At 45.4% G+C, this 27,357-nt stretch overlaps 4 protein-coding genes across 5 annotated transcripts; 3 read left to right on the top strand and 1 right to left on the bottom strand.

The window, feature by feature from the left end:
* Positions 1-230: 230 nt before the first annotated feature.
* On the bottom strand, positions 231-2,396 carry znf593 (zinc finger protein 593). 2 transcript variants are annotated; one of them, XM_056589937.1, is made up of 4 exons: positions 2,176-2,396; positions 1,702-1,905; positions 1,509-1,571; positions 231-688 (listed from the first exon to the last, which is right to left on the bottom strand). In XM_056589937.1, exons 2-4 carry the CDS (start codon positions 1,899-1,901, stop codon positions 562-564), a joined length of 390 nt encoding a protein of 129 aa, XP_056445912.1. In that variant the 5' UTR covers positions 1,902-1,905; positions 2,176-2,396; the 3' UTR covers positions 231-561. The 2 variants fall into 2 exon arrangements, with proteins under 2 accessions (XP_056445912.1, XP_056445913.1); XM_056589938.1 differs by having other exon boundaries at positions 2,063-2,179.
* Positions 2,396-16,764, top strand: rlf (RLF zinc finger). Its single transcript, XM_056589935.1, has 8 exons — positions 2,396-2,681; positions 7,461-7,615; positions 8,667-8,748; positions 8,872-9,007; positions 10,148-10,350; positions 10,844-10,980; positions 11,182-11,323; positions 11,530-16,764. Exons 1-8 carry the CDS (start codon positions 2,499-2,501, stop codon positions 16,213-16,215), a joined length of 5,724 nt encoding a protein of 1,907 aa, XP_056445910.1. The 5' UTR covers positions 2,396-2,498; the 3' UTR covers positions 16,216-16,764.
* A 120-nt stretch (positions 16,765-16,884) lies between these two features.
* zmpste24 (zinc metallopeptidase, STE24 homolog) lies at positions 16,885-24,377 on the top strand. Its single transcript, XM_056589936.1, has 9 exons — positions 16,885-17,275; positions 17,576-17,722; positions 17,824-18,027; positions 18,145-18,297; positions 18,445-18,586; positions 18,901-19,073; positions 19,202-19,306; positions 19,915-20,058; positions 22,600-24,377. The coding sequence occupies exons 1-9, from the start codon at positions 17,168-17,170 to the stop codon at positions 22,822-22,824; spliced, it is 1,401 nt and encodes a 466-aa protein (XP_056445911.1). The 5' UTR covers positions 16,885-17,167; the 3' UTR covers positions 22,825-24,377.
* A 61-nt stretch (positions 24,378-24,438) lies between these two features.
* On the top strand, positions 24,439-26,171 carry atp5if1b (ATP synthase inhibitory factor subunit 1b). Its single transcript, XM_056589939.1, has 3 exons — positions 24,439-24,653; positions 25,378-25,490; positions 25,757-26,171. The coding sequence occupies exons 1-3, from the start codon at positions 24,582-24,584 to the stop codon at positions 25,896-25,898; spliced, it is 327 nt and encodes a 108-aa protein (XP_056445914.1). The 5' UTR covers positions 24,439-24,581; the 3' UTR covers positions 25,899-26,171.
* Positions 26,172-27,357: the final 1,186 nt, after the last annotated feature.

The raw sequence follows: 27,357 nt of genomic DNA on the forward strand, positions 1-27,357 counted from the left end.
ATAATCACAAGAGATGATATAAACCAAACACTAATATTTAAAGGGCCAGTATGAACCTCGGCTCTCTTAAAAGGGCCAGACTGAACACTTTTCTATTATACTTCGAAACCTGGCATCTATTATGCACAGCAATAGCAAGGCAATTGTGTGTGATCATATGTGCCAAGCTCAACGGTAGTAATCTGTTCATAAAGCTAAAGACAAAAATTTTAATTGACACAATCACCCAGTTAGTTTTCTCTCCATTTATTTAATCAAAATTGACATGTAGGTCATTTCTGTTAGACATTTGAATTACACTATTCACTCAAATATAGATAGTTTATTTAATATTTGCATGGGAATTCCTTTCGATTAGGACTTCAAGTAAAGATTTTAAAACCATAAATATAGTTTTATAGTATAGTATAGTATTGATCATGCATACAATAACCAGTTATGTTTGAGTATCAGAACGATAATACACAGAGTCATTGTAGGGTCAGGAAAAGTCCATTCTCAATTCTTGTAGGGTCAGGCACAGTCCATTTTCAATCCTTGCAGGGTCAGGTCGAGTCCATATCACTCCATTTCCTCTTCAATGGGCTGCGTCGTGACTTCTATCTTCTTGGGGGCGATGAAGGACCCCATGCCGGCGGCCCTCTCCGCCTCCGCCTGGGTATAGGGCTCCTCTCTGAGGAGCCTCAGCCTGGAGAAGGGCGGCAGAGAACCAGACAGCATTACCATGGAGGCCAGGGTCACCAGACAGCATTACCATGGAGACCAGAGTCACCAGACAGCATTACCATGGAGACCAGAGTCACCAGACGGCATTACCATGGAGACCAGTCACCAGACAGCATTACCATGGAGACCAGAGTCACCAGACAGCATTAACATGGGGACCAGTCACTAGAAAGCATTACCATGGGGATCAGCATCACCAAACAGCATTACCATGGGGACCAGGGTAACCAGACAGCATTACCATGGAGACCAGGAACTCATTTGGATTCCCTTAATTCACCTATTGTTATTATTAATATCAACATCATAATCGTCATCATTAACAACTTGGAATGATGAGGGCTATTCTGGATTTTCTATACATATATTGGTCGAGGCTTGGTCGAGGCTTGGTCCAGTATTGGTCGAGGCTGTCATACAGCGCGTTGAAAAAAAAAAAGTTTTAACCATAGTGCCAATTAGGAACTCGTGCCAAAACAACATTGATACACGTTTATTTAGTTTTTGACGGTAAGGATTGTATTTTAATAAAGAGTTGTAATATTTGAGAGCTAATATTTGAGCATTATTTGTCTGTCAGCTATTAGAGGGTGAAATGTGCCGAGTTGATTTGACTGCGTTTGAGCCAGTTTGGATTTGAGACCGCTCCTGGCTGGATTATGGTCGTTGAGCTTCAAAATCTTGCACTCTTCTGCTCTATTATGCTCCTGCTTCAAGATATTGATATTAATACAAATAAACATTTACATAAATAAATGTATTGCTTGAATATGGTATCTTACTGTTTTTTGTGGATTTTTGTTTTGAAATGTTCTTTCAATGACCTCATATCCACAAAATATCTCCTGTAAGAAAAAAGAGAAAAAGTGAAATATGATAATACACCAAGGTCCTTTATGTAAAAAAAAAAAAAAGCCCCCGTAAGAAGGGGATGGATAATTAATTATGATACAAGTATGATGATCATATCCTCACGCGCAGGTTATGCAGTAGTGCTGGGCACAGCCAGTGACGTCAAAGTCCACCTCTTGGTGGAGGAGCTTGGTGGCCACTTCAGGCTTCAGGTCGGAGTGGATCTGATCCAAGTCTTTAGTCCTGCGCTTCGTCTTCCACTTCCTTGCCTTGTTTTTATGAGAGTCACCGTTGTGGTTCCCGTACGAGTTGGATTTCCCCATGATTCTAGGATTCGAAATAAAACGTAATGGATTCAGAACAGCGATTAAATTAAATATATAGTGCGACTTTGTTTCGGGTCGAGTCTGTTGTTATTCAAAACACACAACACACGCTTCGACTGTGGAAACACCGTAGCTTATATTGCCAAAGGGACACTTACACTGTTTGTTTCTACGCAGTCCGCGTTATTGACATTAAATATCCTAAGACGATAATAAAGATAATAGATCATATTACTTAAGAAGTATGTGAACGTGAGCTCCCTTTGCTTACCTTTAACACGTGCACGACGCCACCACTGAGGAAGGATCGTTTCCGGGTTAATGCAGAGGGAAGCAGATTATTTTGACAAAAAAACACCTGGAAAGTCAAATAAATTAAAGTTCGTTCCAGTATCAGATGCAAAGACCAAAAAATTTGCACAAGTCAGGATTCTGATTAAATAGTATGTGTAAAAAAAAAATGCAAGCCAGATGCACGCAGACGATGAAGCTTGAGACCTGAGAGCAGGGCGTCCCGTCACGTGACCACACACCGCCCTGCGCGCCGCGTCACGTGACCACAGACCGCGCTACGCGCCGCGGAGGAGAGGGAAGATGGCGGAGCGCGAAGGCGGCGGAGTGGACCTGGAGTGGAGCAGCCGGGCCTCAGACAGCACGGATGACATTCTGGTGGCCATGGAGACCCTGTTGGCCACGTTGAGGGCCTTTGAAGATGTCCTCCGGCATCAGGAGATATCTGCAACGTCTTCCTCTGAATACTGCGACAACTTCTGCCAGGTAATGACGTCCTGCTGGTGCTAAGCACGCAATATTGTTTTCCTCATAGCATTCAAGCTAGGCTACTACCACGGCCCGACAGAATATAAGCCTCTGCATACACCAATTTCCTCTTGCGTTCGGCATGCCCAAGACAACCTTTTAATGTTAAATAAGATAAAAAAGAATGCATTGATCGCGATGGATGTATTACAAGTGACGAAAATTTGAAACATAAGTCCTTTGCACCAGAAACATCTTCCACCTGCATATATTTCCCCGATCTCTGTTGAGCCACGGTTTGATATTTTGCTCCATAACAGCGTTACTATTATTGCATTTTATCACATCATCATATCATATTCCATTCACATTTCAGCCTGTTTCATGCATGAAGTTGGCCCCTATCATGAGGTTGGCCCCTATCATGAGGTTGGCCCCTATCATGAGGTTGGCCCCTGTCATGGTGTAGGCCCCTATCATGTAGTTGGCCCCTCTGATGGTGTTGGCCCCTCTGATGGTGTTGGCCCCTGTCATAGGGTTGGCCCCTGTGTGCTCCATGTTGGCCCCTTTCATGGGGGTGGCCCCTGTGTGCTCCATGTTCTCTGCTGGGCGGGGCGTTGTGTGGAACATGGATCAGAGATGAGGCTGTGCTGCTGTATAGGAAACAGGGAAACTAATTTAAACAGACTTATTTTACATAACCACCATTATTTGAACCTGAAGACTAGCTCATTGTTTTTCACAATACGGCCCCAACAGGATGCATTTAACACCTCCATTTCACAACTTTTCCAATGGTACAATCTCTAGTAACTGCGGTGATAAGTTATGTAAGGCCACTGTTTAAAAGTTGCATGAAGAATTACTGCAGGGCATTTCTTAGATATTATTGTAAACTTTTGCTTTGTAATGATCAGGCTTGTTGGACTGACTCGGATGATTATACTTCTGCAAAGCCAACTCTAATGTCGATCTTGGATTAATTGTTTTAGTTTATCTAAATATATATATTTAGTGAAAGGGGAAATTAGAAAAACATACAGAAGTCTTCAAGGAGTGTCTGGTCAGCTTTTGGAATGTTGATCGTGCCGGTGGATGTAGTAACTTCCGTGCGGTCAGGATGTGTTGAATAATAGTGTCTCTAAATAAATGAGCTCTTAAAAGGGAGTGCCACTGAGGCCTGCTCAGCTGAGGTTGGATCGCCCAGACCTGTATGAGATAGGTAATGGAGGTATGAGAGAGATGACTCTGGACATAGTCTTTCGCCAATTACCTAGATTGCTCAGTGAAACATAATTTACGAATGATTAGGTTTCCAGTATTTTATAGTTTTGTGATGTAAGAAGCAGTTCATGTTAATCCACATAAAATAACATAAATTGCTTACATACTCTTCGCCTATAGCTCAGATTAAGTCTTATGAGTTCTCGCACTCAGCTGTGTTAACCCATATACCCCTCAAGCAACTGAGATGGCCTTGCTGTCCTGATTAAACTTGCCTGCAACATTTTGTAGGAAAAATGTCCTAGTTTCTGTTACTATGCCTCCTACCGTCATCATTTTGTATCCTATTGTGCATTGAGCATGAAATCGTTTCCAATACACACCAGATTTGTCATTTGTTGGACCCAAAGTATTTTCTGTTTTTGTCTGCATACATTAAGTTGACCATGAGATTAAGGTAGCCAAAATAAGCTACAGTGAGAAACTAAAATATAGCCTCTCCGCCAATGACCCTGCATCAGTTTGGAAAGGCCTGCAACGAATTACAAACTACAAGAGATCATCCCCCAACCCTGCAGGAAATCCCAGACTGACAGACGACCTGAATGACTTTTACTGCAGGTTTGAAGAGCACCCATTGTCACACCCCTCACGCACAAAAGGTGTTCCCTCATCACCCATCCCCCTCCCCCAACCTGCACTAACTATCTGCGAGAAGGATGTATGCCGGCTCTTTCAGAAGCAGAAGATCAAGTTAAATGTTGAGTGTTGTACATAGAGAGCAAAGGGACCGAAGTCAAATTCCTCGTTTGTTCGCAAACCTGGCCAATAAAACTGAATCTTAATCTGAATTTACCTGCAATCTTCTCAAATGACCGGTGAAGATATTTGCATGACGGTGGCATGTTTAGTTAAAAATGATTTGCGTTACATTTGCATTATTTGGCTCAAACGCAGTGGCACAAGAAGAAAACCATTTTCATAAACAAAAATAAATCTAAATGACCACGACTTCCTCTCAAAGTGGAAGTGGATCCACCATTTTAGCAGTGATTTCAACTCTGATATTTAAAAAGATGCCCGTTGGTCTGACAGTTCTAGGAAGGAGGGAGGTTGGGGTGTGTTTTCCCCATGGTTACGAACCACGGCAAATTTGTGATACATTTTTTAATAATGTCATGTCTGAGCGTTATAATGAGCATAATTTTATCCGATATGCGCCACACCATGGCGTTATACTATAGATGCCCGAGAAACCCAAACCGTCACTCGGACGCAGATATTAAATAAACCACTGCTCAGACAGAGCTCTACCATCCATACGCAGCGTAGTGTTTTACTACAGGTGCCAGAGGAAGCCTCACCCTCTCTTGGATCCTAACATCAAAGCATAGCGGTTGCAGTCTCAGTTCCAGAACCGTTACACCCTTATTCTCGAGCACTAGATGAGTTTACAGTGTTTCCCCTAGGATGGAGTTGCAGCAGCTGAGGTGAAATGAGCTCTTAAAAGGGAGTGCCACAGAGGCCTGCTTAGCTGAAGTTAGATCGCCCAGACCTGTATGAGATAGGTAATGGAGGCATGAGAGAGATGACCCTGGACATACAGTCTTGAGCCAATTACCTAGATAGCTCAGTGAACATAATTTACGAAAGATTAGGTTCCAGTATTTTATACTATTGTGATGTAAGAAGCAGCTCATGTTCATCCGAATAAAATAACATAAATTGCTTACCTACTCTTCGCCTATAGCTCAGTTTAAGTCTTATGAGTTCTCGCAGTCAGCGGCGTTAACCCATATACCCAGTGTTACCCACGCATTCATTGAACGATAGTTCATGAGGTCGTTCATACTTAGGGGCGAACGTGAACTGAACCTACTGTATTACTGCCTGATGAACGTTACTGTGAACTCGTTCATTCTGGTGTCTGTGAATGGCACGCTCACTCGGTTTACCTTCTTTCAATAGGGGGTTATTTGTTTATCAACACAGCGGATGCGCGCAGAACGCCGGGTTGTTTAACCGGTTGCCATGGTTATCTCCGTGTGGTTAATTTGCAGTTGCGGTGTTGTCAAAAAATTTGTGAACTGAACTTTGAACTAGTTCACGTAGAAAGTGATATTCCCAACACTGCAGATACCCGTCAAGCAACTGAGCTCGCCTTGCTGACCCTAAAGGTGCGGCCACACTGAACGAGTTACGCGCTTTAGATTACGCCCATAACGCGCCTAACCTAAGGGGCTTATTTTCGATAATGACCGGCGACGTTCTACAAATGATCCCGCTTATTACAAGGCTACTTGCCAAAACGAAAAAAGAACTTCACATGGTGTGTCTTTTTACAATTTATTCATTACCAGCATTCGTAGTGTTGATTAGTAGAGAAATAGTCTGTCAAAGACGTTGACGTCGCTTAGCAACCGAAGACGCTGGGGTTCACAAGTTACCGGAGTACTACCCATGCAAGTGAACAGAGCGTTCCAGGGCATTGAGAAGACCTGTGTAATAAAGGCCTATAATATTTCTGTTTATGGCATTGATTTCTCCTCAGATGAGGCCAATAAAGCAATGATTAAAAAAAACGCTCGATCAAAGGCCTGGCCCGACCCGGTCCGAGGATAGTGGTGGGAAATATCGGCCCGACCAGGCCCGCGGGTCCGGCCGGGTCAGGTCGGGCTCGGGCAAAGAATCTAAACTCTAGTGCCCTAAGCTCGTGGCTGAAAGCCGACAGCTCATAAAAGCCAATGCAATTCACCGATCGCTAAAGACGGTTCGTTTGGATGAAAACAATGTTGTAGCTGGTTCTCTAGGTTACTACACTCAATTGTGTCGTAACAATGTTTTACTGCTGATCTATTGAACAGCAAACTCAGAATCTGGCAATTTATTTCCAACTTTATGGAAGTTCCGCTCCGTTTATATGCTTTACTCACCGGTGTGTGAATTGACCTGGATATGAAGCGTCTGTAGCGCAAAATAACATTTGTTTCTAAAGAGAAGATGGAGCAGTCCTCTCCGTTTATATGCTTTACTCAGGTGTGTGAATGAAACTGGATATGAAGCGCATTTCCAGCGTCCGTAGCGCACAGAATGTTATATTATTTTTTGCGTAGCGCAAAATAATATAACATTCGTAATTTAAAGAGATAAGCTGCTGCTGAAGCTCTCCTCTCCTCTTGTTAAAAACTATAAATATTTCAGCTGAAATACAGGTACATGGGAAACACTGGTTTACTTTTACTGCCCGGTCTTTGGTTGAACCGAATATTAGGCAATAGTATACTTTTTAGGCGCGGCATTCGTCATAATATGAAGCCGCGATTAAATCAATTCTTGTGTTTTCTTTGTTTACCTACTTTGAGAGCTGCAGACGAGCTCATCTGAGCCTTGAGATTTCTCCCTTTTCTTTTGTTTAGTCGATTCCCTTAAGGTCCAATCAGTAGCCCCCCTCCACCCAAATGACAGCTGGGATCCACTCAGTTAAACCAACGTCTCCCCAAGGTGTCTAGCCAAACCGACAATCCCAAGGTCTCCTACCACTGTGTTTAACCCGTGCTTTCGGTTTGATTGCAGGCCCTGATGCACTACGCGGGCAGCAGGAACTCTGTGGAGCACGGCTTTCCTCTGCTGGAGGTCTACTGCCTCTCCATCAGCTGCTTTGCGTCGGCGCGGTCCCACCTCACGGCGCAGTCCGACGGCGTGGCTCTGGTTCTCAAGAGACTGGCCTTGTAAGTGCTGATGAAACATTTTCCTTGTGACGTCTGCTTTATTCAAAGTGGTGTACATCAACAACACTAGGGATGATTTTGGTAAAAAAGCAACATTAATCGCACCTAGGTCGATTTTTGAATGCTTTAGCCTTTGCATAAATCAGTTAAACCAATCACCATCAGGTATGTTTGTCTGCCTCTTTGCAAAGTGCACATGTTGCAGGACATGGCGGAGGTCCAAGCCACGTTTCGCAACACGCAGTCTGATGCAATGCTTGAATAAAGGATGCTTTTTGATAACTTGACTTTTTGACATTTTGTCTACCAACTTTTGCCAAAAGAGCGATTTCTATGTTTAGTAATGAAACAGGGAAATACCCTTATAACCTAACTTTTACAAAACATGGATGCATTAAACGCACACCTACATGAATCCCCTTCATCTGCCATTCCATTGTTTTTTACACTCAGATTAAAAAGTGTGTGAAATTAATCAAAGCCTCGAAATATACTGGAGGACAGAGCCTGCTCATATTTATAAGGCTATATGGATACTTATAGGGCTCATTCCAAGGTAACGAAAGCCCAGCGATTCTTATGTTTATGGTATTTTACAAAAATTAATACATCCTTTCAATATGATATTCTATTTCCAAGTCTGTTCTGCTAGATGGACTAAATCATACAGCCAGCCTCATCTCTGGCTACATCTTCATTAATGTAGGGTTAGGATTAGCCTATATGAATACAGTATAATAATAATGATATACAGTACTGAACACTGAACAGCAGGTTTTTCCCCAGAGTTTTGTTTGGCTCATTATCGAGGTGCTTTCTTTATTCCCTCTTCTCTTTGTTGTCTGCGACCGTTGTTGCGGTCTGCTGCTCTCTCCTTTCTTCTGCCCTCATGTCTGAGCTTTGAGGGCCATTGCGTGCTTTTTGCCTTCAGTCCAGCAAATTCCCCAAATCAACGGCATGTCCTTCAATGTTTAACAGAACAGATGGTACGGGGTTACAGTGAAGTGGGGTAAATCCGGTTTTGAACACTTTTTCTTTTTCTTGTGTCTAGGAGCTGTTTTGAACTGTTGCTCACTGTTCCTGAAAATGAAATCCCCTACGAAGCCTGGGTTCAGTTTCACAACTCGGTTCAGGTAAAACTGTGAGGACTATGGTCTTATCTAGGCTTGCTAGTTTATTTGTCTCCAACTTAAAAAGTAAATGGTGAAGAATGAAACGATTTGAATGAGTTTGGTCTCCCCACCTCTGCATCACAGGTCGCCCATGAGATTCTGCAGCAGTTTGGGAACATGGACCTCCAGGCCCTTCTGCAGATAACGGGCGAGGGCGGAGCCTGGAGCAACCCCGTCCTGACCGCCCTGCTCACCGGCCAGCCCACCGCTCCTCAGGATGGTGAGGAGACGGCTTCATCTCTCTTAAGCTTCATCTCTCTCTTCAGCCTCATCTCTCGCTTCATCTTCATCTCACTTCAGCTTCATCTCTCTCTTCAGCTTCATCTCTCTTCAGCTTCATCTCTCTTCAGCTTCATCTCTCTCTTCAGCTTCATCTCTCTCTTCAGATTCATCTCACTTCAGCTTCATCTCTCTCTTCAGCTTCATCTCTCTCTTCAGCCTCATCTCTCGCTTCATCTTCATCTCACTTCAGCTTCATCTCTCTCTTCAGCTTCATCTCTCTTCAGCTTCATCTCTCTTCAGCTTCATCTCTCTTCAGCTTCATCTCTCTCTTCAGCTTCATCTCTCTCTTCAGATTCATCTCTCTCTTCAGCTTCCTCTCTTCAGATTCATCTCACCCTTCAGCTTCATCTCACCCTTCAGCTTCATCTCTCTCTTCAGCTTCATCTCTCTCTTCAGCTTCATCTCTCTCTTCAGATTCATCTCACCCTTCAGCTTCATCTCTCTCTTCAGCTTCCTCTCTTCAGATTCATCTCACCCTTCAGCTTCATCTCACCCTTCAGCTTCATCTCACCCTTCAGCTTCATCTCACCCTTCAGCTTCATCTCACTCTTCAGCTTCTACCTCTTGTATTTCCTGCCGTCCAGTGAGCTAAAAAGGCATCTCACTTCAGCTTCATCTCTCTCGTCAGCTTCATCTCTCTCTTCAGCCTCATCTCTCGCTTCATCTTCATCTCACTTCAGCTTCATCTCTCTTCAGCTTCATCTCTCTCTTCAGCTTCATCTCTCTCTTCAGATTCATCTCTCTCTTCAGCTTCCTCTCTTCAGATTCATCTCACCCTTCAGCTTCATCTCACCCTTCAGCTTCATCTCTCTCTTCAGCTTCATCTCTCTCTTCAGATTCATCTCACCCTTCAGCTTCATCTCTCTCTTCAGCTTCCTCTCTTCAGATTCATCTCACCCTTCAGCTTCATCTCACCCTTCAGCTTCATCTCACCCTTCAGCTTCATCTCACCCTTCAGCTTCATCTCACTCTTCAGCTTCTACCTCTTGTATTTCCTGCCGTCCAGTGAGCTAAAAAGGCATAAAGGGTTTTTTGCTTTATGTGTTAAATGTCTCTAACCACTCTTCTTCATTGGTAGTCAATGCATACATCGGCTTGGAGGGGGAGGGCTTCATGGAGATGCGTGTGAAGCACCTGGAGAAGATTGGTGAGAACGCCAAGGCAGTCGTCTTAGCCAAGTCCTGCAGTGACTGCTGCCATGTGTCAAATCAAGCCATCTTCCGACACTGCTTCGTGTCGCTGCTGTGCATGCTGCTGCCCAACGAGGAGGCTATCACAGAGGTATTAAACACAGACCGCTGAAGTATACATATTAGGAATAAAGAATTGAAAGATCATCCGCCACATTAGCCTTTCCTAGTCTGGGATTTTTTACGTTTCATCATTAAATGGGCAGCAAGCGGTAGAAAGGAGGCCTTCTGTAACAGTCTTTGTTAATGATGGCAATACATCATTGGTAGGGGTATGATGTCTCTGTATACGTTTCCACAGAAGTGTCCCTTTTGTAAGAACTACTGATTTGTTTCTATCTCTGTGCTCATGATGTGCAGCCTCTGGTTCCCCAGTGATGTTTACATGCATTGCTCACATGGGACTGCATCAAGTCATCATAGAAGAAATATGAGAGTTGGTCGCATTTTCCTTGTACAGGCATTGGTTTTTCTTGCATTACAAAAAGCTATGCAATAAGGGCATCTTGTTACTATTTGTTCCCACACTTGTTTCCCGTTTCTCATTGATTTCATGATCATGCATTCTCAATACTCTTCTCCAGATATCCAAACTTCAGTGTAAGGAAGTCTTGGAGATCACATCCAACCTGGAGAAGGAGGGTGATGCTGACAAAGCTTTCGTCTTGTGTACTACCTTTCTGACCCAGCATCTTCAGCAGCAAAGCCACTCCAGCTCCTGGTACGTATTCCTGTTAGGAAATCCTTCACGTCAATGATTAGAGAAGCCCTTGTCTAATCCCGCCTCAGATCAGAGGACCTTTCCAGTCAAATTAATCAGGATTCTGGGAAGATATTTCACTGATTATTCTAAGACTGGAAGTATTGCTTGACGTCGCAGTCGGTCAATAAATAATTAGAATTGTTATCGTCTTTCCACCAGGGAGCTGATACTGCTGTGGAGTAAGCAACAGAGAAAGATTGATCCTCCTCCAGAGTCCCTCTTAGAACGATGCCTTCAGCTCGGGGCCATCGCTAACACTGTTCAGCACCTGCTCTACCTGATCAGGGTCATCCGAACAGAGGTGAGATGACCGCATTTGCATCCTCCCCTTTCTGTCTAGAAGGTTACCATCAAGTAAAACTTAATTGTTCTTGTATTGAAACTACAGGCGCTTCCACAGCCCTTCTTCCGACATGCTTTCTTCAATGCCATGGGCCTACCGACGTGACGAAATGTGTGCGTTGTGTGCTCCCGGACCCTAACCATAGGGTGTCCTTCTCTTTTCAGACCAAAGAGCTTGGATTAGCCTCGTCGGTGGAGCTCTGTGTCAAAGCTCTTCAGCTTCCAAAGCAGGACGACTCTGAGTCCAGGATCTCTGTTCTGAAGACGGTGTCCGGCCTTCTAAAGGACGACCTGGAGGTGGTGCGCGCCTGCCTCCTCACAGAGTTCCTCCTCGGCCCCCTCCCGGAGGTCTTCAGTCGCCTGCAGGAGCTTCACCTGCGCCCGGATCAGAAGTATGACCAGGAGAACGGGCTGATCCCCAACTCCCTGCGCTGTGAGCTGCTGCTGGCGCTGAAGGCCTACTGGCCGTTTGACCCAGAGTTCTGGGACTGGAAGACTCTGAGGCGTCACTGCAGCGGGATTCTGGGGCTGAGTCCAGAGGAGGAGGAGGAGGAGGAGGAAGAGAAGCATGAGATGGTGAAACATGTAGCACAAGAGGAAGAGTCTGTGCGTGTGGCGTCTTGTGAGCAGCACTGTTCAAACGGTGGTGCAGAGAGACGCGGAGACAAGGGGACTCATGGTGTGACGGGACGTCATAAAAAAAATAAGCTACTCTGTAAAATTTGCAAAAAGTCTGTGAGCGGGGGACAAATGATTGTCCACTCTAGGAGACACGGGGACGACACGAGCCACCCCTGCCCCGTGTGCATGAGGGCCTTTGACAACAGGAAGGATATTGTTTCTCACATTAAACAACACATTCGTAGCTTCGCAAACTCTCGTAAAAAGCTTGAGAAAGACAAGTGGCCACAGGTGTCGGATGGGGACGATGACATTGAACCAGGCGAAATAAAAGCTGATCCTTCCTTACTTAGCTATTACAAGTCCACAAAAGACCCTGATGTTTTACACCATATTGTGCAACAATCCAAGGACGAGGATGAACTCATCACATTCGCTTACATTGACTCGCACTTCGAGCTCCAGAACCGAGATGAATATCCATGTCCGGGCACCAACTGTTTAAAAAACTTTAAACACTCAAAGTACCTCTATGTCCACCTGAAATCCGACCATCGAGGGGACGAGAACGTGAAACACTTTCATGAGATGAGGGACAGGCGCGAGAAGTGCATTTTCTGTCGCCGCCATTTTGTATCCAATTATCATCACCGCAAGCATCGGAAAATCCATTATAACGAGCATCCATACATGTGCACTGTCATCAGCTGTGGGACTCAGTTTAAGACTTCCCATGAGTTGGCCGACCACAAACACTCTCACGGCTATCAGCTGAACTTCCAGTGCCAGCTGAAGGGCTGCTACGTCACCTTCTCTGACCTCGGCCAGCTCTATCACCATGAGGCGCAGCACTTCAGAGAGGCAGCCTTCACCTGCACAAGCCCTGAATGTAAGAAATATTACTTATCGAAAAAGGAATTCAATGACCATTTATCCACGCATGGTATCACCTTCTCTGAGAAAGACTTTGAAACTCAGCGCAAAGCTAAAAGGGAACTCTTTGCTAGAGGGGATAAAGACACTTCCAAGGGGTTGGAGCAGGAGGAGGAGGAGGATGGTGGTGGCTCCTCCTCTTCACAGTGTGCCTCCTCGTGGGATGCGTCAAGCTGCAAGGGGCCCAGGGGTACCATAACCTCTGTGGCTGTATGTTTTGATGGAAGTAAGTTCACCTGTGGGTTTGAAAGGTGTGGCATGACCTTCTCTAGAGCCCGGGATGTCCAACGGCACTTTAAATGTGCCCATCCAGAGCACCTCAAGTTGGAGAACAAGGATGACCACCATGACAAAGAGCGGGACTCGAAGTCCAAAAGCCTGAAGGTGGAGACCAAGCAGACAAACGAGCAGAAGGGAAAACGTGAGCCCTCCTCTCCACTTCCACTCAAAGCTGAGAAGGAAAATAATAAATCATCCCAGCTGAATTGCAGTGAAACCAACTCAACCAGCCCTTGCCAAAATGATGCTCTGAAAGACATCCTCCTCGGGCTCAGCAAACTGGACCTAAACTCGGTTGGCAGCTACGATGGGCCGCTTGAACCCGCCAACGTGTTGCATTTGTCCTACTGCAAGGCCATCATGGCCCGGTCCCCAGTGGTCGTACTTCAGAAGAGACCTCCACACATGTTTGGGGATAGGGTGAAAGTCAAAAGAGGGAGGGCAACAGAGGAGGTTAATTTAAATGTTGGGGAATCGTTGGCAACTGCAAAGCCATATGTATGTAAGATATATGGATGTGACTTCAGAACTGCACAGAGCTTCAGTTTGTTACGTCACCATGTTATCATCCACAGCTACACCATGGAACAGGCGAAGAGGTTCACTTCTATAGACTCTTTTAAGCCCTTTTTGTGCCAGATTTGCTCAAAAGGTCACAAAGAGAAAATCAATCTGAGGCTCCACTATATTCAGGCACACGACCTCAGTAAGGCTGCCATAGAGAAGATAAACTGTACGTCCATTAAGCATGTGAAGAGCAGGGCAGGAGAAACCTCCCAACAGCTGAAAGACGTTCCTCAGGTGAGGAAGAGGCCGGCGCTCAGCTGGCAGCAGAGATACCAGAAGCGGAAAAAAGCGGTCGTGTTGCGAAGGGAGCCTAGAAAAGAGGTCGTCTTTGACATCCATCCATCTGCATCGGAGGAGGAAGAGGAGGTAGAGGAAGAGACGGAGCAAGCAAACGGAACAAGCAACAATACGAGTGAGCGGAAGGAAGAAGAACACGACGGTTCTTCACAGGTTAGGACAACAAGACGCCACAATGCCAAAAGTAATCTCTGCTACATCTTAACTAAATTCAACAAGCCTTTCCATTGTGTGGTGAAGGACTGTAACTCCGCCTTCTCGACCCAGGGGGGTCTGGTCCGTCACTTGCAGCTCTTCCACCACTACAACCGCTCCCAGCTCGTCCTGGACAAAGACCCCGACCCCGCGGGGCACGCAGACGTGAAGAAAGACGCCGTAAAGAACGAGCCTCTCTCACACTCGGATGAACCTCAGCCCCAGTTCCAGTGCCGCTTCGCTAACTGCCAGGCTTCCTACCACCTAAAGAGCAGCCTGGTGCGCCATACTCAGCAGCAACACTGCCAGCCCCCGGAGCCGCTCCAGTGTTCCTATGAGGGCTGCGCCCGCGTGTTCAGCCACGCCAGCTCTCTGAAGAAACACATCCTCTATACCCACTGCGAATACTATGATTCTCTTGTGTTGCGTCTACAGAGCACTCACAAAAAACCTCTGGTCGGATGCCAAAAGGACAGCCTTGACGGCAACAAAGAAGAGCCGCAAGAAGAGACCCCCGTTTCGGAGCTGGTTACCCCCATTTCTGAACTAGTGACCCCCGTTTCAGAACTAGTGACCCCTGTTTCTGAGCTGGTGACCTCCCTTCCTGAGCTAGTGAAACCTGATTCTGAGCTTGTGACACCTGTTTTTGAACCAGTGCCACCCGTCTCGGAGCTAGTGCCGCCTGTGTCCGCCCTTATGCCACTCGCTGTGTTGACAGAAGAAGCCGCGCCTTCTGGGGGCACGGAGGACGAACCGATCAAACCGACTAGAAAGAGGAAGACGAGGAGGTTCCAACCGGACACTATGCGACCCCAAGATGAGGCATTACAGATGTGCCAACCTAAGCACCTGAGGAGTCATTACCCTTGCATGATTCGGAACTGCGATTCGGTCGTCAAATACCTGAACAGCCTTCATCGTCATTACTTCAGGGTGCACCACATCCGTAAAACGGATGTGGAGAAGCATGGAGACGAGCTTTTGCTCACCTTTGAACGGCTGGAAGATCTAACTGGGAGGAAGTGTGCACTGCCCCCTGTGGCTGCAGCGTGCACTTCTAACGGCGTCCACAGGATGGAGTACCAGGCGGAGCAGCAGGGCCCTCATGTGCCTGTGAGCCTGAACTTCATCAAATCAGAAACGCTGGATGACCTAGACCCCAATCTGCTGGAGCCGTCCCCCGGTGAGAGGAACGTCCTCCTGAGGGCCGATGACTTCTTGTACACGGAGCCCGGCCCCGGGGGGCCAAAGGAAGAGCCGGCCCTGGAGATGCAGAACGGTAACGCTAGCGAGGAGAGATCCAAGCATCAGACCACACTTCCTCTGACTCCTGTGGTCACGGTGAATCTCTCGCCGCCCTCCTCGCTGCGTTTTGCTAGTGACGAGGGCCTCCAAGATTCCTCTTGCAGCAAAGACGGCACTAAATCAATGAATGAATCTGTGGCCAATCCAGCGGTCCGTCTGCCACTGAAGAGGAAGAACGAACTCTCTGAGCCGTGTAACCTCCCCGAACCCCTAACCCACCTCTCCTACAAAACTTTCGACATTGGCACCTATACCCCCTTGGGCTTCGAGTCGTCCTTCCTGAGGTTCATACAAGAAGCGGACGGCATGGAGGACGAGTTGTCCCCCATAAAACGTAAAGACGCTTTAAGGAGGAGTTGTTCTGTGAAGGAGAACAACCAGCTGGGCGTGGCTCTGACACGCAGCAGACGCACGCGCTCCCCGCCCCTGAAGCCGCAGGCCCCGGCGGAGGGCCTGACTGCGGAGGGCCTGATGACTGAGGAGGTGATGACGGAGCACCAGCTGAAGTCCATCCTGGACCGGGCCCTGGCCAGCTGTGGGGGTCCTGCCCTCGAGCAGCTCCAGTACCTCCGGCCGGTGGTGGTCCTGGATAGACGCCTGTTGTCTGCCTCCAGCCCCTTGCCTGATCTCATGACCCCTGATGCTAACAACTAGCTAGTCTCAAACTAGTCCCCCCCCCCCACCCCCTGCATCATCGAGCCCTTATTGTCCAACTGTTTTTATTTTACACACACTAACATTCTTTTCTAGATATGTTGAATGCAGGTGGTAGAATGTGTACTGCCTAGCTAGGTCTAAAGAGTATTACTTAAAAACAAAAAAGTGGCTTTTTATTCAGATTTTTCACCATAGAAAATACGCTTCCTTTGTTGACCCATGAAATTGTCCAAAGTGTATATATCATGAAGATGGGCTTTTAACAAATGTAGGAGCTAATCATACAATTTGGTCAGTTGACTTTATTTTGCTGAATATAAAAAGTACAGTCTGGTTTTTATCAACAGTGTTTGGGTGCTGGGCTGATGACAGACATGTAACACTTTGTAATAAATAAATGTTTGAAATGTCATTCTTGTGTCACTCAAATGGATTGGGCATCACGGTTTGCAATACATTTTTTTTATAGTCAATATTACTTTAATACGGTAGAATTATTCAGTGTTTTAATTAAAAGATGAATGTACAATTTTCTCTTTCTAAAAAAAGAATAGGGATATTTTACTGTGTTTTTGGACATTAACAGCACAGTTGGTTCAAATAATTTGAAGTTGCCCTGCCCTCGGAACCAATATTTGCCGTTATAGTTGCAGTGAGAACCCCATTCTTTGTTACACTCAGTTGTAGCTTGCGTGAATGAAGTGGCTTTATTGAACTGTAGTGTACTGGTATGGGACCTAGTGGAAACATTATCTTCAGCTCCTGGCTTTCGATATAAACAGGGTTTTTGTCTATTAACTTAAACATTAGTGTGTGAACCTAGTGGAAAATCGGGTTTAGCTACTTACGTTAATTTGTCAACCAAGCCTGCTAGCGTTAGCTCGTTAAGCTAGCCTAATCAGCTGGATATCTATTAAGTAATATACAACTAATCAATATCAAAACAAAGATGCTGGAGTCAATGCTGGCCCTGCCCTTGGAGAAGCAGATCTTCTTGGCCGTACTGGGGTTCTCGTGGACGGTGTACCTATGGGAGGCTTACCTTTCATACAGACAGGTAAGTCCTCAGACTAGTTAGACGTTCCTCGTAAAAGCTTCATATTAATTAATCAATTATTAATCTCTGTAGTGAACTCCAATTATTTAGAAACGCCTTGATGACCAATAAAAGCTGCTACTTAACATATTGTCCCGGAATAAGCTCTATACAGACTTGCAGTATTTTTGTATTGGTAATCGATCGATTCAAAGGTCCGTTCTCGATAGAGCTCATCTGACTGGAACCACTTGCCTGTGATCAAAGTGTATCGGATCCCTGCGGCAGTGACTAATGAAGTGAGCTGTGATGGTTCTACAGCGGAGGATCTACAGGTCCACAACTCGGGTGCCACAAGAGCTGGGGAAGATAATGGACACGGATACCTTTGAGAAGTCTCGCCTTTATCAGCTGGACAAGAGCAACTTCAGTTTTTGGTCGGGGCTCTACTCGGAGACTGAAGGGACGGTACGACATTCAGATAATCTCCAGCAACAATCGAGAATTGACATACCTACTCCTGGTTCGATTTATTGAGACGTTTGTATCGCAATGTCTTTGTTTAATAGCTGATCCTGGTGCTGGGAGGAATCCCTTACCTGTGGAGTCTCGCTGGGACCGTCTCAGGGCGCTTTGGGTTTGGTGCGGAGTATGAGATAACTCAGTCCCTTGTCTTTCTAACCCTGGCCACCCTGTTCAGTGCAGTAACCGGCCTTCCCTGGAGTATTTACAGCACATTTATCATTGAGGAAAAACATGGCTTCAATCAGCAGGTACCTTTTCCTCAACTTTTGTTTTCATAACATGCACATGCCACTGTACTCCCACTGCCTATAGGCTGCTATGTTATCCATTGCGGATAGGCCGTTTATATTTGTACCTGCCTCCAGACTTTGGGATTCTTCCTGAAGGACGCTGTGAAGAAGTTTGCTGTGACCCAGTGCATCCTGCTCCCGGTAACCTCGCTGCTCCTCCACATCATTAAGATCGGTGGAGACTTCTTCTTCATCTACGCCTGGCTCTTCACGCTATGTGTCTCCCTGGTCAGTGGGTTTTCAGGAGGATGATATCCCTCCTGTTCCATGCTTTCGATTCTCAATCGCCTGGTTTACTACCATGTCCTCCGTTTGGTGTGACCTCTACTGGGACTAATTGCTGCACCTCTTCTACGTGTTCTCTCTCATCCTCAGGTTCTGGTCACCATCTATGCGGACTACATCGCTCCCCTGTTTGACAAGTTCACTCCACTGCCGGAGGGAGAGCTGAAGACAGACATCGAGACCATGTCCCAGTCCATCAGCTTCCCCCTTACCAAAGTATATGTAGTAGAAGGTAAGACACCATGACCCAGTCTATCAGCTTCCCCCTTACCAAAGTGTATGTAATAAAAGTTAAAGAAACCCCCAAATTAACAGTTCGACTGCACAAGCAAAACAATGAAATGAGCTGACAGGGGGATACGATCCAAATCACTTGTTTTGACCTAACCCCTTCCCAAGAAATATATCTATAATATATAATATTATAATTGATGATCCATGCACTGGAATTGTTGACTGTTCACTGATCACAAGAAGAGTCAAAAGAGATATTAAAATGAATGGAAACCAGGCGTCAATGTGACTTTAACTGGTTGTTTGTTTCAGGTTCAAAACGTTCCTCACACAGCAATGCCTACTTTTACGGGTTCTTCAAGAACAAGCGTATTGTGCTGTTTGACACCCTATTGGAGGACTACTCGCCTCTGAACCAGGCCGGAGACCAGGGAGCGGACCCGGAGGGCCATGACATGCCCAGCGAGTCTAAAGTCAAACCCAAGGTCTGTTTAATATGCTCATCTAAATTTGGGCACTATTTATTGAATGAATTCTTTTATTTCTAATGACATCAGTTTGGTTGTGTTTCCACACGCTTAATAACTTATTTAATGTTGGTTATTTTGTACAGAACAAGAAGCAAGGATGCAACAATCCTGAAATCCTTGCTGTTCTGGGCCATGAGTTAGGCCACTGGAAGCTTGGTCACACGGTCAAGAACATCGTGATTAGTCAGGTAACTCATCACCAGTCATTATCATTCATTATCACCCTGTAGAAGGACGTCATCTAGCATTGATTATTTAGTTGTTACAGTACATGGGTGAAATTCTACTGATGAAAGGCTTGATTCGTCCAATGGTCATGGATTTAGGAAAGGAAGTGTATGATATTTTGGTGGAGTTTGGCACAGTTCTCCACATGTATGCTTTCAACCAAAACATGTATATTAATTCTTATTCTTATTATTTCATGTCAATGTCTCATATTGTCATGAAGAACATAATAAAATGCAAGTTTTTTTAGGGATAAATGTATATATCTTGTTTTAGGGATATAAGTATCGAGCTATTTCTTGAGGGGGCAGACTAGTGAAATAATCCTGCAACATAGTTCAGTTCGGTTGACATTGGAGGTTTGTGATCAAGCAAAGCTTCCGGCCACCTCCTTTGGTTTGAATGTGCTGCAGGCTTTGAAGCCTCCGGATATTTCACAGTAGTGTAGTAGTAGTAGTGTCTACTGTGTAACATACTGAACTAATTAAATGTGATTCAACTAAGACTAATTATTTTGCGTTACTTAAAATACAAATTAATTAAAGCGATATCCGTTTCCCTCCTGCAGATGAATTCCTTCCTGTGCTTCTTCCTCTTTGCTGTTCTGATTGGCCGCAGAGAGCTGTTCCTCGCCTTTGGTTTCAATGACAGCCAGCCAACACTGATTGGCTTGATGATCATCTTCCAGTTCATCTTCTCCCCGTACAACGAGGTAAACATTGTGTCTGATAGGAGGCCCATATTTATGGTTACCGTTTCAGTGCACGCATTATTTTCGAGACATCCGCATCTGACGGGGGCTCTGCCGTTGGATAATGGCCTGCAATGCTCCGATACAAAGCTTCCCGCTAACCCAACATGTCGTGATGTCATGTCATTACCAATCAGAGGGTCACTCACAACTCCGGTTGTTCTTGCTGTCCCACATCATGACTTCATGTCATTACCAATCAGAGGGTCACTCACAACTCCTGTTGTCTTTGCTGTCTCTCATCATGGTGTCATTACCCATCAGAGGTAGACTGGGTAGCCCCGCCCATTCTGCCGGTGATTTGAGTTCACCCAGCTTAACACCAGGATTCCACCGGACGCGTTACGGCAACATTACGGCTGCGGCACGTCTTGGCCGCGACTTTTCCCTGCTTGCATTTCCACCGGGCGCGTTACGCCCCGTGCCCACTACATGCGTCCGTTGACTGATGTGGGAAGGCGTGGCTGACTGATGGGGGAGTAGTCTTTGCGGATGCATCCGTCAGCCAATCAAATCGCTTCGCCGGGTTCTTCACGCTACTTCCTGCTTGTTGCGATGCAAGATGACCCGCTTTCCATGCAGTATCGTCAGAGGCAGAGTCGCGTCACAGTGCTTAAATTTGCATACGCAATTGTTACGTCCCCCGCTAGGGGAAGGGATGGCAACATAAAACCAGATGTCTTTGGTTAACTGGAAGTTGTTTTCTTTGTTTATTTAGCCCAGAGCATGGGATAAGTTCCCGTGTAGCAATTAACAAGAACCTCGATCAACCAACAAATAACCATTCGAAGACCCAATATGGCAAGCTTCATATCCAAGGCCAGCAGCCGTGGATGTTGAGCTCGCCCATGCTTTATCCTCCCGGATCCTCGGCCCTCCAATGCAGCAGCCAATCACGTCCGGGGACAGGCACATCAAAATTAAAATAATGGTCAACAAATCACACGCGGGGAAAAACGCATGATCATTAGCATGAGCATCGACAAACTGAGGATTTTACCCATGAGGGCGGGGTGTCAATCAGCAACCGTACAGCGATCTGATTGGATGACGGATCCGTCGCTGCCAAAAAGTTGAACATTTTTCAACTTTCTGACGGAGCCGAAGGCTCCAACGGAACGTACGGATCCACAATGCATTGCGCGTCCGTCCCCATTAAAGTCAATGGGGATCACGCAACGGACGCATGTAGTGGGCACGGGGCGTTACGGCAGCGCAACGCTGCCTTGCGAGCCAGCCGTATTCACGCGAGATCACGAGATCCCGCGATAATCCTAAACCTAATGTACTCACCTTCCACTCCCAAAACTACTGCAATTAAATGCCAGGCTTTGTCCTTTCTGACATTGTTCTTATAAAAAGGATGATTTGAGACCCTTTGATTGATTGACTGCTGACCTGGTGCCACCGGTCATGAAGTAATAATGTTGGTGTTTTATTTATTGTGTTTTATTTTGAAAATTGAGCGGAATGCTCTATGGCTTTTACTTTTTCACTACCTGCCCTGATCGATCGGCTCTGTTGAAATTGACGCGGTTCAGCAGCGGCTCGTGGCAAAAATAGGAATGCTACGGAATGATAGCGCTGCGGCGCGGCACGCCGCTCCTGGGACGCTGCTGAGACGTTCCGCAGCCGCGCCCGGTGGAAATGGTCTCATTGATTACGCCTCGTGCCCACTGCACCGTCAGTCAACGGACGTGGGAAGGCGTGGCTGACGGATGGGGGAGTAGTCTTTGCAGAGGCAACCGTCAGCCAATCAAATCGCTTCGCCGGGTTCTTCCCGCTTCTTCCTGCTTGTTGCGAGGCAAGAAGACCCGCTTTCCCGCTTTCCAGTATCGTCAGAGCCCGAGTCGCGTCACAGTGCTTAAATTTGCATACACGATCTGATTGGATGACGGAACCGTCGCTGCCGAAAAAGTTGAACATTTTTCAACTTTTTGACGGTGGCGAACGCTCCAAGTCAACGGACGGATCCACAATGCATTGCGCGACCGTCCCCATTCAAAGTCAACGGACAACTGACGGAGGTAGTGGGCACGGGGCGTTAGAGTGGAACCTATCTGCTGCGGTGACCGCGGCCAAGACGTGCCGCTGCCGTAACGTTGCCGTAACGCGTCCGGTGGAATCAGGCCGTAAGGGTCTGAAGAAGACCAATACATTTCTTTCTGCTTCCCATACGTTTTTGCGGGAGCCAATCACCAAGCTGGCTTTTCCCTCGGCAAGCTATTGGCTGGTTTAACACAATGACGACAGGGAAGCGACGGTATGCAGCCAATTGCGTACAGAGTCATTTGAACTAGGCCCATTGATCACGCCGCTTGTTCTGAATAAAATGACAGCAGCTTCCCCAAATCAACGTGCAATCTAGGATTGAGCTTGGTCTGGCAATAGCCAGGCTACATCAGAGGGTCACTCAGAGCTCCTGTTGCCTTTGCTGTCTCACATCATGATTTCCTGTCATTACCCATCAGCGGGTCACTCACAGCTCTCTTGTCGTTGCAGCTCCTGTCCTTCTGCCTCACGGTCCTGAGCCGCCGCTTCGAGTTCCAAGCCGATGCATTTGCACTGGGTATGGGCAAAGCCTCTCAGCTGTACTCTGCCCTCATCAAGCTCAATAAGGACAACCTGGGCTTCCCAGTGGCTGACTGGTTGTTCTCCATGTGGCACTACTCCCATCCTCCCCTCCTGGAGCGCCTCCGGGCACTGGGCAACGTGAAGCAGGACTGAGAGCAGGCTCTCCTGGTGTCCTTTGGTTCTTTTCCTTTTGCCTCTCTGTTTTATTCAGTTCAACTTCAGTCGCTACTCAATTATCGAAACCAAAACAGCGAAAGCCTTTGCAGCCACATGGATCTCCTCAGAAAGCCTCTTTTGTTTCTCTAGGTGAAACACATAGTGCCCTCCTTAGGAGAAACCGAGCACAGGTCAAAGGTTATCCTCCTTATTTTCATTTTGGAGGGGACAGCATTCCTTTTATCATTTAATTTGATTTATTGTTTTACGTTCTCACCCCAAAAGATAGATGGCATTAAATTGTGATCTATTACAAATGTGTATTTGCAACTTTAACTCAGAGTTGTGATTTCTTGTTTTTTTTACTTGCTTTTGCTATTAATTTATTCTAAAATTGTGGCACGGAATTAAAAAATGATCTACAAGTGTGGGTTGATTGGTTGCTTCTAATCTGACAATGTTGACTGTAACCATTGTGAAGTTGTTCCTGAAATGAAAACATTGCTTGGTAAGACTTAATTAAGGAATGCATCCAAGTCCAGCTTGACAGGAACGATGTAGATTCTGTGTTATGGTGGAAGAACTTGAGTGCCTCTAAAAACCGATGAATTCAGACTAAAAATTGGAAGTATTTTAAGAACTTAACCCTCGTCATGACGGCATGCATCGAAAACTTATTTTCCCCTTATTTTCTTTTACACTTGTTTTTACAACAAGGAAGAGGTTGTTTGATCATGTTAAATACACTTGCTTGTTAATAAGGGTCCAATAATGCCTGTAAATAAGTAATGTTGATGATCGGCATAATAAATGTTCCTTTAGAATATGTCTGGTTTTTATAAAGTGAGTTTATTTTGTTTTGGGGTTAAACCCTGACATACTGTGTCCGGGTGAGAAGAAGCCATGTTTGGCTTTCGGAAGACTCTTTTCGCAAATTTAAATACCATTATTCCAAGCAGATTTACTTTTGCTTTGATTAGCTTTGTTTTATTTAAGTCAATTAAAGTTTGAGATGCATATTAGTTACAATTTCAAATACCATGATGGCTATGCAGACTTGTGATTGTGATGCCGTTTCATAGTGTTATTACATTATCACTTAAATCTCAGTTGTGCAGGGTTAGTCGTGTTATTACTTTATCACTAATTTCTCAATTGTGTACGAGTAGTCTCCAGAAACTATGGTGGGTATACCGGAACACAACCATTTCTTTATCCGGTATGACATAAATGTAGATATACTTTTGTGTCTTGCCTCAAATCAAAGTCAAGTAAAAAAGTAAACTATTTAAAGAAGCTCCTGTCCGCGTGTATATGGTGATGAAATTACTTGCTGTCGCTCACCGCACAGACTCCCGCTGCTGACAGCAGAGAGAGAACGTACCGTAACGAAGTGAGACCGTACCATGTTCTGACTGTTCATGTATTCTGGCTTTTGTACCGTAGTTTGCCAGTCTATAATTTCTACCATCGTCCCTTATTTATTTTTTCATTATGATGAACTATTTTGTGCAATTATATCTTTACACTCAAATTAAAGTTACTTGGTTTGTTATGTTATGTTACGTTTGTATGAGATTTGATCCCCCTTCTATCAGCAGATAATGGTCCAGTCTTGTGTTGTGTTTGAGAGACAAGGTCAGCAGTCTGTTGTCTGACTGACTAACCCTTATACCCGGTACCCTAACCCTTATACCCTGAATCTAACCCTTATACCTTGTACCCTAACCCTCACGCTGTTGTCAGGAGGCAGCATGGCTCGTCTTCTGCGACCTGGACTCAGGTCTATTATCGTTTCACAGTTGAGAAGTGCATCCGATCATCAGGTAAAACCTTTCCAGTTGACCAAATTATAAACATCCTTATGGTCATGAATTGACCACGTCTATGTACATATACATATATCTGGAAGAGACTAATGTCGGAGACGTGAGAAGAAAGGCGATAACATTAATTTGTTCAGACTATCGAGACGTTCAACGACATGGACGATGCAGGAAATTAAATGTGTCATGTCGGCTGAGTGAGTGACAGCATGTCGACTGACCTTCTGACAGGTCTAAAGTAACACCTGTTGGAGTCTTTTAGAGGTTACCAGTGAACCAGCATAGCATTTTTGACCTTGAAGATGACCCTCGGAATACTTCCAAGTTTAAAGTCAGCTATATTTTCAATTACAAAAGATGTGAAGACAAATAGTGGAATCGAAATTGCGTTTATTTTTGACCAACAGTGCAATAAGTAGATAAGGCTAAAATACGGTAAAATGAAATAAAATAAGTAATATAGAGGTCCGGGCTAGCGATATGTGTCGTGATTTCACATACTTATCGTGATCCCGTTATGTCACATGTCCGCTTCCTGGCCTCAGGAAAGTCGTGAAAAACAGAGATAAACACAAATATGAATTTCACTTGAACGCATTGTAGCCCTACCGTTCAATGAGACCATTAATTTCCTGGTTAATGGATGAGTTTGGAGCTCGCTCTTATGTGTATCTAGATGGACAGGTGGAGCTGGAGGCCTGATCTTTGTATTCTGTTTCTCTAGATGGGCTCGCTTGGTGGGGGCGCTGGGAAAGGTGGAGGAGCTGGAGGTTCCATCAGGGAGGCGGGGGGAGCCATGGGGAAGAAGCAGGTTGCAGAGGAGGAATTGTATTTTAGGTAGGTGTCCATTTTTCAAACTAGCAATTTATTAAATATTTTTCCGCATTTTCTTGGTTAATGCAACATTCTGAGGCATTCAAGAGTCCGAGAGTTCTGCCCAAAGTATTCCCTTCAACGTATTTCTTTCCTCCGAACTAAGTAGTATACAAACCTGAATTACTTTACGCTTTCTTCAGGGTTTGTGTTTGTATTTTTTTGTAGGATTTTACTTTGTGTCCTACCGAGACCTAACTAGTGCTTACTTGTCCCCCATCTCTGCCCAGGCGTAAGGAGCAGGAGCAGATGGCTGCTCTGAAGCAGCACCACCAGGACGAGATCGAGCATCACAAGAAGGAGATTGAGCGCATGCAGCGCGAGATCGACCGGCACAAGGGGAAGATCCGCATGCTGAAGCACGACGACTGAAGCCTCCAGTGATCCGTGGCACGCCGGAAATACCTTAAACAATTTTGATGATGCACTGCTCACCCTCTGAGGGTGAGATGAATGTAATTGAAATGCTTGAAAGTTATTAAAAAATATATTTCTTGAATCTATTAAAACATTGGTTTGCCTTCATTACAATATAGCTACGGACTAATGAGTAAATACTATTTTTCATTGACTTTTGTTGTCAAACCATGTATGTTGTGTTTTGTAATCTAAATACATTAAACTATGGATGAATTGCCCTTAAACAATATGCTTGATAATATTTGTATTTATTAAATAGATGTATAATCTAGATAAATCTATATTATAATCTAGATGACATTGCATTTTAACTACAAGAGCATACATAGATGTTTCCATATTGGTAATGTGTTCTGATTGCTGGAGAATCTTGCCGAACATTCTCATCCGGAAGCTGACTGACCTGGATTTCCCTGCCTCAACCTGTAAATGGATTTACAGCTTCCTGACGGACCGTCCACAGACAGTGAGGATGGGGACACAAACATCTTCCACCCTGACACTCAGCACAGGCTCCCCTCAGGGCTATGTGCTGAGCCCCTTCCTGTATTCTCTTTACACGCATGACTGCGTCCCCGCCCATCACTCAAATGTCATCGTCAAATTTGCGGATGACACTACAGTGATGGGTCTCATCTCCAACGGTGACGAGACAGCATACAGGGAGGAAGTCCAGAGGCTCACAGCCTGGTGTTCAGCTAATAACCTTTTGCTGAACGCCAGCAAAACCAAGGAGATGATATTTGACTGGAGCGGGACGAGAGGTGACCTCACCCCACTCCAGATAGACGGGGTCTGCGTGGAGAGGGTCTCCTCCTTCAAGTTTCTGGGGGTGCGGGTCAGTAAGGGCCTAACCTGGCACACCAACACAGCTGCGGTGGTCGGAAAGGCTCAGCAGAGGCTATTTTTTCTAAGACTGCTGAGGAAATGCCAGGTGGGGACAAAGCTCCTGCAGACCTTTTACCACTCTGCTGTTGAAAGTGTACTGGTGTATGGCATTACGGTGTGGTACGCAAAGTGCAAAGCCAAAGACAGGAAAACCCTGCAGGGGGTTATTAAGACGGCAGGAAAAATCATCGGCTGCCCCCTGCCCTCCCGGGAGGACATTGACTCCTCCCGGGGGCTGAATAGGGCAAAAATAATTGGTAGATAATAAAAATAATTATCTACCATATTTATTTATTTTTAAAAAAAAAGACACTTTATTGTGCCTATTGCTGTTGTTTGTGTTTGTATTTTTGCTTTTTGCACTGATTTATTTTGCACTATGGGTAGTGAGCACCATCCCAATTTCATTGTACAAGTTTGCACAATGACAATAAAGTCTGAATCTGAATAGTATAATTCGGAAATTTTCTGATGATATCTACCATTGTTTAATAAGTATAACAAGATTACACGAAACGGCACT

This window comes from Gadus chalcogrammus, chromosome 5, assembly GCF_026213295.1.
Source record: "Gadus chalcogrammus isolate NIFS_2021 chromosome 5, NIFS_Gcha_1.0, whole genome shotgun sequence".
Taxonomy (NCBI): Eukaryota; Metazoa; Chordata; class Actinopteri; order Gadiformes; family Gadidae; genus Gadus; species Gadus chalcogrammus.